This window comes from Schistocerca serialis, chromosome 6, assembly GCF_023864345.2.
Source record: "Schistocerca serialis cubense isolate TAMUIC-IGC-003099 chromosome 6, iqSchSeri2.2, whole genome shotgun sequence".
NCBI lineage: Eukaryota > Metazoa > Arthropoda > Insecta > Orthoptera > Acrididae > Schistocerca > Schistocerca serialis.
In genome coordinates, this window is record NC_064643.1 from 161,864,072 (window position 1) to 161,874,219 (window position 10,148).

Here is a 10,148-nt window from a genome sequence, read left to right on the forward strand (position 1 = left end):
AGAAGGCTTACGGAGTCCGACGCCTGTTGCAGAGACGCTGAGGAAGTACCCGCCGGTGATGATACTCAACAGGGAGAGCAACGCCGAGTACCGGATTCCCGACACGGACGTAGTGCTCGACAAGGGCACCCCCATCATAATTCCGGTGTACGGCCTGCACCACGACCCCGACATCTTCCCGGACCCCGAGCGCTTCGACCCCGAGAGGTTCTCCGAGGAGCAGAAGGCCCAGAGGCACCCCTACGTCTACCTGCCGTTCGGAGAGGGGCCTCGCATCTGCATAGGTGAGTCCTGCAGCTGTACCAGCTGCCCTTCACCTTCACGACAACACCGCCCAAACTTCGCAAATGTCAATTTCCGTCATAATCACCTCACACGCAAATAACATGTTCAGGCTAGAACAAACATACAGAATACACACTCCCCCCATGAGCAGTGTTTAAGATTTTCTTTAAATTCCAGATCACAAAAAGGGTAAACCTTTCCTCGGCGCGAAGGTTGGTTTCAAAATCACAGTGCTTCAAGAGGCACGGTCCTATTGCAGGTCCTAATCTTTCACCTTCGTTCGACCCTCGACTCAACTTAAAGAGCGAGTTATACGGGGACTTGTAGTCTAAGGTAGACTCCCATCCACTGTGCAACATTTACCAGATCATTATCAGAGTATAAAGTAGCGGTAAACGACCAAAAAATGTCCTGGGACCAATCCAACACCCGCACTAATGTGTTATCAGACTGGCACTCGGTCACATCTTTTTCCTTTGGCGTCTGACCGCCCCTTGCGTCCGAGTGGTCAAGATAATACATGTCCACACCATTCAGGATCTTCCTCGATATCAGTCTCTTTCCACAATGTTTGGATTCCGAAATTGTGTTCCACCTTCCCTTCCTTGTACTTTCAAGTTTAACTTCCCATTATTTTATAAAAGCACAGGACGGAACATGTAGTCGGTCTGTCAACCATTGCCCACAGAAACAGTCTCTCACGAGTCCTGCCTTACGTCATTCATTTGCTCCTCCTCCAAAGGCAGAGTCTCTTAGGTGATCTGCACCTGCCATTAGTGGCTCCAGCGTCCTTCTCTCGTAAATACTTATTTATCCGCTCTTCAAATTAAATTCCTTTTCTCTTGGAATCAAAACTGATGGGACAACTCTTGTCTTTACAAGTTAAGATGCTCCCCTTTTAACATTCTCACACAGCCTGATTAACGCAAATAATAAATAAAACATCAATACAATATTTTACTCGATGATGTTTTGTCAGTTACTACGAACTGTGACCGTTCTGACAGAAAATTACGCATCCAATCGCTCCACTACATCTACATCATTTGCGAAGTGTTGGTGTAGATGTAGTTCCGCTATTGGATTCCTAATTTTCTGTCTGAACGGTCACAGTTCGTAGTAATTGACGGAAAATCGTCGAGTAAAATAGAACTGATATCAAGTCTTTCCCAAGGGCCCGACACGACATTCTTCATTTCAATGACTGCTTCACGGCCTATGCCATCTGGGTCCTTCCCACCAACACTAGCTTATCTTTTATGAACGGCGCAGGTGGGAACTCTCATTGAAATGTATTCTATGTTTCCAAAACCCTCCTGGCCTGTTGTTATGAATTACTACATGTATATCACAACATCACAAGCCGGCGATGGGGGCGGAAATGTTAAGCTATAAAATTACAAATTACTCAACTTTCGTACAAGATGGTCCAAGTTCTTCCCCAAATAAATAACTTTGTGCTTTTAAGTTTAACTTCCATTTATTTGATAGAAGCACAGGACAGAACATCTAGTCGGTCTGTCAAATGGTTCAAATAGCTCTGAGCACTACGGAACTTAACATCTGAGGTCATCAGTCCCCTAACGAACCTAAGGACATCACACACATCCATGCCCGAGGCAGGATTCCAACCTGCGACCGTAGCAGTCGCGCGGTCCCGAACTGAAGCGCCTAGAACCGCTCGGTCACAGCGGCCAGCAGTCGGTCTGACAACCAGTGCCCACAGAAACCGTCTCTCACGTATCCTGCCTTACATCATTCACACTTTCATACGAATCATACAGAACTTTTTATCATTACAAAGAGCGTTGCAATCAACTTCAAGACTTACATTTATTTTATATGTTTTCCGTATTGTATTATTTTTCGTTTTTTGTTTTTGGACAATGAAACTTCAATGTGTTTCCCAAATTCGCGCCATTTTTGTTGAAATTTAACGTTTTTACATTCCAAGATTTTAGGGTCAAACATTTTCATCCACACATTCAAGGACTTTTACGATGATTCTGATCTGTGAAAGAAGTCGCTTTCCTACTTAACGTCACCTTCTCTACAGTACACACAGAATTTCGTAACATTGAACAATGAACTACACATTATCATTATAGCAGTCCGCCGCCGGTAGCTGAGTGGTCAGCGCGACAGAATGTCAATCCTAAGGCCCAGGGTTCGATTCCCGTCGGAGATCTTCTCCGCTCAGGGACTGGGTGTTGTGTTGTCCTAATCATCATCATTTCATCCCCATCGACGCGCAAGTGGCCGACGTGGCGTCAAATCGAAAGATTTGCACCTGGTAAACGGTCTAACCGACGGGAGACCCTAGCAACACGACATCTATTTTTATTACAGCATTACCAGCTACTGTATGTACATCGTGAAAAACGCACCTTAATATCACAAATCAAACGGAAAAGGTCTCTCTACATCCTCATTTACCTTTCTGACAGTCAGTACTTCAGAACACAATATGACTCATTTATTTCATAATTGCCAATATTTTTCTTCTTGCATGTGCAAGTGTCGAACTGTTTATAATGTGTTAATACCTGTCAGCTTATTATCTTCCTACTGTGCCAGTTACATCTTATTCTTAAGATTAAAGTTTATAGCATTAAACACCAAATTTCTGCCCTCTTCATAACTACAAAGTCTTCTATCTTTACGACACAAATTCTCGTTTTTAGATCCTAAAACGTATCCTTTCTCATAATTAAAATTCTTGTTATTCCTTCTCTAAATCTGTAATTTTTCTTCCTCAAAGCTACGAGTGTCTTTCAATAATTAAAAGAGACAAATTGGTCTGGAGAAAAAAGCCTTTATTTTTACAAAACAGTACTTTTTCTACTTTTCAACACAATCCCCTTGAACATTTATACACTTGTTCCAACGGGCTACAACCTTTTTTATTCCGGCTACAAAGAACTCTTTATCTTGGTGTTTGAATCAATTCCCCACTAACGTTTTCATGTTCTCGTTGTCCTGGTATCTCTTCCCAGGTAATGCCTGCTTCAGTGCACCAAACAAATGGAAATCACTAGGTGCTAAATCAGGACTGTAAGGTTGATGAGGCAGTACTTCCCTGCCCGTTTTGTCGATGGTTTACGGGTTAGTTGAGCAATATGAGGACGTGCGTTACTTTGCTGGAGAATCACACCTCTCCTCTGAGATCCATGACGTCTCTCTCTCATGGCTGGTTTCACCTTGTTTAAAAGCAAATGTGAGTAGTACTGGCTGTTCATTGTACGCTGCTCTTCGAGATAAGCACAAAAAAACTGAACCTTTTGTATCCCAAAACACCGTCAACATGACTTTTCCTGCTGATGCTTGAGTTTTGAATTTTTGCTTGACAGGTGAGTTGGTGTGCTTCCACTCCATAATTTGTCTTTTTGATCCTGGCTCATAATAGTGAACCCAAGTTTCATCACAAGTTAAAATTTTTTTGAGGAGGTGCTCACCTTCTCTTTCACAATGTTTCGTTAGCTATCTGCACGCTCTCAAACTTGTTTCCTTGTGTAGCTGCGTCAACTCCTCTGGAACCCATCTTGCACATGTTTTGCGGTACTTCAACTTGTTGCAGATAAAGTTATGAACTGTACCAGTACTAACTTGAACTTTATCAACTATCATTTCCACAGTCAGGTGGCGGTCGGCACGAATAATGTCATCAATTCGACTTTCAAGTGAGGGAGTTAAAACGGTAACCGGTAGGCCGGAACGGTGTTCGTCAGTCACTGAGTCGCGACCACTTTTGAACTGCTCTGCCCACTTGTAAAAATTTGCACGATTCATACAACCTTCACCATAAACTTTAGATATTCTACAGTATATATTCAGAAAATAAAAAGAAATAATAGAACGTTGTTCAACTAATGTGGACGTTCCAGGCGGACTCGCAATCTTGAAATGTATTTTGGAGTTTATAAACAAAATATCAGCTGATCAGGGACCATCCCGGTGATGTCAACTTAAAGCCACAAAATTACCAAACTTGCCCTACTAACAGTTTTTCCCCAGACCAGTTTGTCTCTTTAATTATTGAATGACCCTAGTACAATTAGTCATTCTTGGTTTTTTATATTCTCTGCTTAAGACCTGAATATATCTCAGTTAGTCTGTAATAAAAGTTTCTCGTGAAGCTGGTCTTACTGCCTCCACCGAACCGAACGAAACTTGCACTTCTTATTGCTTCAAACAAACTATCGCAACGAGCAAGACAGTTCAGTGCTGCCGATCCGCAGGATCTTAGACTCGTTACAGAGTCCCACTCCTCTGGCATTCAAGCTCATTCACTTCTTTCGTGCTATTTCTACTGCATTACATGTTTTCGACTGCGTTCTTATTTCGTTTCACACAAAAGTTACATCTACATGTGTTTATAAATGAATTTCTTCGCGTATTTTCAAGTATCTATCAGTTAACTTCACATCCCTCACAATTTCTTCCGTTTCACTTAAGAGGACGCACGGGTTGAATTCTGTCAAAAGCAGGGGAAAATAGCTGAAAATATACTTCTCGCGTGAATTATTATATTTTAAAGCTTATGACGTCCTTTTTCAGACAGAGGTCAACAACAGACTTCTCTCTGAATTACGAGTCTCTAAAATATCTTCTTGTGTCATCAGCCCGTAGTCTGTCAGTTCGATGCTCCATTATGTTCTTACCTCTTGGAAACACTCAGGTAACTTCACTGGTTCATCTTTCATACAGCCAGCTGGTTACACGTCACGCCTATCCCTGATTCATCGTCAGTGTGGTTGTGGTTTGGTTTTCTGCTCCAGATCGTCCCGTGATCCATTTGTCTGCTTTCCGCCCTCTCCTCCCCAGAGATTCCACGCGCGCTTGTCTACATTGTTCGTCAAGTAATCCTCAGTTTTTAAAATGATTTTCTCGTGAAAAATTCAACTGTTACTGCCTGTCATCAGTACACAGTGACTGATCGTAAAAAATTCTTTCCAGACACACGGGAATGTTAGTTTTGAAACCTATGTTTACTTTACCAATACATTGCAGAGCATTTATAATCTTTTACTTCTTTCATTCTACCTCCAGTCATTGTATTCAACATCCCCCATTACAACAGGCCGTTAGTTGGCCATTTGATTGTATTGTTAATATGTGTGATTTCATCTTAATGTGTTGATTTCCCATTACATATGTAACATTGTACATTTACACGAATATTCATTGTCTGGAAATCACCGTAAAGGACATGGCGATGGGTTCTTCCACACAGTAGTGTTTTCTTCTGTTACAGTCGTGGGTGAAGTGCCGGAAGAGTGGCTGCTCCACGCTCCTGTGCACGCTACAGTTATTCTGATTTCGTTACTAGTTTCAGTGGCAGCGACATCCAGAGAGCTGCGACGCGTTTCCAACTTCCTCACTTAACTGTTAGTGGCTCATAGGACATTACGAGATCCTAAATCTCAAAACGTGGACCTATTTTATCACCGGAATATTTTTACCCAAGAGGATGCCATCATCATTAAGCTATTCAGTAAAACTGCATGCCCTTATGATAAATAATGTCTATAGTTTCCCTTGCTTTCAATAGTTTGTAGTATCGACAAAGCAGTTGGCCAGTGTTACACAGTCAATCGCTCACACAGACTGTTGCCCCCGTAGCTGCTGCCCCTCTTGAGGAATCATGTGACTGACTGGTGTCTCCACAGGTATCCCTCCAATGTCGTTGATGTTCGAAAGCCACTCCATCTCGGCATATACACTCCTGGAAATTGAAATAAGAACACCATGAATTCATTGTCCCAGGAAGGGGAAACTTTATTGACACATTCCTGGGGTCAGATACATCACATGATCACACTGACAGAACCACAGGCACATAGACACAGGCAACAGAGCATGCACAATGTCGGCACTAGTACAGTGTATATCCACCTTTCGCAGCAATGCAGGCTGCTATTCTCCCATGGAGACGATCGTAGAGATGCTGGATGTAGTCCTGTGGAACGGCTTGCCATGCCATTTCCACCTGGCGCCTCAGTTGGACCAGCGTTCGTGCTGGACGTTCAGACCGCGTGAGACGACGCTTCATCCAGTCCCAAACATGCTCAATGGGGGACAGATCCGGAGATCTTGCTGGCCAGGGTAGTTGACTTACACCTTCTAGAGCACGTTGGGTGGCACGGGATACATGCGGACGTGCATTGTCCTGTTGGAACAGCAAGTTCCCTTGCCGGTCTAGGAATGGTAGACGGTGGGTTCGATGACGGTTTGGATGTACCGCGCACTATTCAGTGTCCCCTCGACGATCACCAGTGGTGTACGGCCAGTGTAGGAGATCGCTCCCCACACCATGATGCCGGGTGTTGGCCCTGTGTGCCTCGGTCGTATGAAGTCCTGATTGTGGCGCTCACCTGCACGGCACCAAACACGCATACGACCATCATTGGCACCAAGGCAGAAGCGACTCTCATCGCTGAAGACGACACGTCTCCATTCGTCCCTCCATTCACGCCTGTCGCGACACCACTGGAGGCGGGCTGCACGATGTTGGGGCGTGAGCGGAAGACGGCCTAACGGTGTGCGGGACCGTAGCCCAGCTTCATGGAGACGGTTGCGAATGGTCCTCGCCGATACCCCAGGAGCAACAGTGTCCCTAATTGGCTGGGAAGTGGCGGTGCGGTCCCCTACGGCACTGCGTAGGATCCTACGGTCTTGGCGTGCATCCGTGCGTCGCTGCGGTCCGGTCCCAGGTCGACGGGCACGTGCACCTTCCGCCGACCACTGGCGACAACATCGATGTACTGTGGAGACCTCACGCCCCACGTGTTGAGCAATTCGGCGGTACGTCCACCCGGCCTCCCGCATGCCCACTATACGCCCTCGCTCAAAGTCCGTCAACTGCACATACGGTTCACGTCCACGCTGTCGCGGCATGCTACCAGTGTTAAAGACTGCGATGGAGCTCCGTATGCCACGGCAAACTGGCTGACACTGACGGCGGCGGTGCACAAATGCTGCGCAGCTAGCGCCATTCGACGGCCAACACCGTGGTTCCTGGTGTGTCCGCTGTGCCGTGCGTGTGATCATTGCTTGTACAGCCCTCTGGCAGTGTCCGGAGCAAGTATGGTGGGTCTGACACACCGGTGTCAATGTGTTCTTTTTTCCATTTCCAGGAGTGTATTTACAAAACATTCATCCTGAGAACATACTCTTTGCTACACACACGCTCTCTCTCTCTCTCTCTCTCTCTCTCTCTCTCTCTCTCTCACACACACACACACACACACACACACACACATACACACAGAATCATTCACATTACAAGTGTTAATCGTCTTTCTTTATGTATATTTTTATAATTATTATTTAAAACTCGATTTCCTTACCTCGGCACGTTCTTGTTTCTTGGCACCCTCGATGTGGTGAGCTCGCTCTCCCAGTTCGGTGTGGTTTTTTACTGTATCCATAATTAAGCTAGAGGCGAGTCACAGTTAGGAAAAATTCTTGTCGTACAGGTCCTCTGGTATACCATTGGAATGCTGATGTGCATAGATATACGTAACAGGAACGATGTCCTGTGCACTGACGAGAAAAAAATCGCAGCACAAAATCATTAAAGTAATGAAATTTCGGAAATGCGTTTGTCTGGGTAACATACGTAAATGACAAATACTCCGAGATCATAGGTCAATGTAAGCACGAGATAAGCCATTCCAAATCTGAGATGCTGGTACATTAATAATACATAAGTAGCCGCCAGAATATTTCGTGTAAGCGTGGCAAACGTGTGTGCATTGTGTTGTACAGGAGCCGGATGTCAGTTTGTGGGACGGAGTTCCATGCCAACTGCACTTGGGCGGTCAGTGTAGGAACGGTTGATGCTGTTGGTGGATGAGGATAGAGTTGTCGTCCGATGATGTCCCATATGCCCTCGATTCGGAACAGATCTGGTGTTCGAGCAGGCCAAGGCCACAGCGGTACGTGGGCGAGTGTTATCCTGTTGGAAAACATCCCCCGGAATGCTGTTCATGAATGGCGGCGCAACGGGTGGAATCACCAGACTGATGTACAAATCTGCGTAAGGGTCCGTCGGATAAACACGAGAGTGCTCCTGCTGTTATACAAAATCGCACTCCAGACTATAACTCCGGGTGTAGGTCCAGTGCGGCCTAGCACACAGACAGATTGGTTGCAGTCAAACAACTGGCTTCCTTCTAAACAACGCACGGTCTTCACTGGCATCGAGACACAACAAGCTTTCATCCCAAAACACAACAGACCTCCACCCTGCCCTGCAATGAGCTCTAGCTTGACGCCACTGAAGTCGCATGGTTGTGGTTTGGGGTCAGTGAAACGCACGCTACAGGGCATCTGGCTCGGAGCTGTCCTTGAAGTAACCGATTTGTAACAGCTCGTTGTGTCACTGTGGTGCCAAGTGCTGCTCAAATTGCTGCTGCAGATGCAGTACGATGGGCCAGAGCCATACGTCGAACACGACTGTCTTCCCTCCCGGTAATGACACGTGGCCGTGCTGAACCCGTACATTCTCGTGATCACCGCTGTCAGCAGCCATGTATAGTGGCTACATTCCCGTCAAGTCTTTCTGGAATATCGCAGGAGGAACGTGCAGCATCTCGTAGCCCTATTACATGACGTCGTTCAAGCTCAGTGTGGTGCTGAAAATGGCGTCTTTGTCGTCTTAAAGGAATTCTTTACTAACAACTGCATACCACGTCCAATCTCAAAGCTAACTAACTAACTCTCACGACCGTTCCAGTGTGTATTTAAAGCAAACCTAATTTGCATCCTCACATTGGCGCTACTACCGCCACTCGTATGAGACTGGCACGAAATCTGAATAGACATCATCTTTCAGAAGCAGAAACACGCCAACCAACTTTCGTTTATGTCGCACAACTCCTTTTTGGTACTGCGTTTTTCTTTTCCATCAGTGTAGTAACGCTAGATATTTTCCTTTCACGGCCCCTTGCGTTTCTTAACGCATTCTTGATCTGAATTATTAAACCTGAGTTATGGATGTTGTTGTGCTCCTGACTGTACATGGTGATCGCATCTTTCACCAGTCTGTCAGTGACATTAAGGTAAAGGCCGGAATGGCGCGTTATAGATGCATAAAAGTATTTCGATTTTCCTCTCTCGCGAGTGCTTCACGTGTTGGATTGTATTATACACCAGGGGTTGTTACAATGAGTATATGAGCGTGTGTAGAAAAATAACACGAACGTGACTTTCGCATATAGGAACATTTGGTTGCGCTCGATGTTGGTTACTGTGTGTTAATAGCTGATCTTCAAACTGTTAAAGTCTTTTCTTATTTAAACTACAATTAAAATTATAGCTTTATAACGTCGACGGGTTTTTGGAACGTTTAGAAGCTTTTCATGGGCCGGAACAAAGTTGATCACAAGTAAATAAAAACCGACTTGGACTGTTTGTGATCACATTTTCTCATGATACAGCAAGTTCAGAGATTAATGACTTCTCATTTCGTGGCACAGCACCTGCCTCTTGTTACAAAATGTGAGAGGGTATTTTTGTTCTCTAGTAAATGTTTCTTGTTTCAGGCATGCGGTTTGGTCTGGTGCAAACGAAGGTCGGCCTTATAAACATACTGTCGAGGTACAGCGTTGAACCCAGCGAGAAGAGCGTTCGCCACTTGTCCCTGGAACCGAGGGCTTTCCTGATGACACCCAAGGGCGGGATACAGCTGAGGCTCAGCAAGAGGCTTACAGCCTAGCGTTATGTCACAAGACACCATTTCCTCTGTAAAAGACTGTTACCCAGAGATTCCCAAACCTGTACATAGTGTATATAATACTGTATTTTTTCGTTACTGAATGCTGATTGTTTTTAATAAAGCGATTGTTGTGAAACCTCTA

At 45.1% G+C, this 10,148-nt stretch overlaps 1 protein-coding gene across 1 annotated transcript in view; it reads left to right on the plus strand.

Moving 5' to 3' along the window:
* LOC126484500 (probable cytochrome P450 6a14) overlaps window positions 1-10,148 on the plus strand; it is a 59,724-nt gene extending 49,576 nt beyond the window's left edge. Inside the window, exons 7-8 of the mRNA XM_050108039.1 lie at window positions 33-284; window positions 9,834-10,148. Coding sequence (XP_049963996.1) covers window positions 33-284; window positions 9,834-10,006 — 425 coding nt within the window. The 3' untranslated portion in view covers window positions 10,007-10,148. The remainder of the gene's footprint in view (window positions 1-32; window positions 285-9,833) is intronic.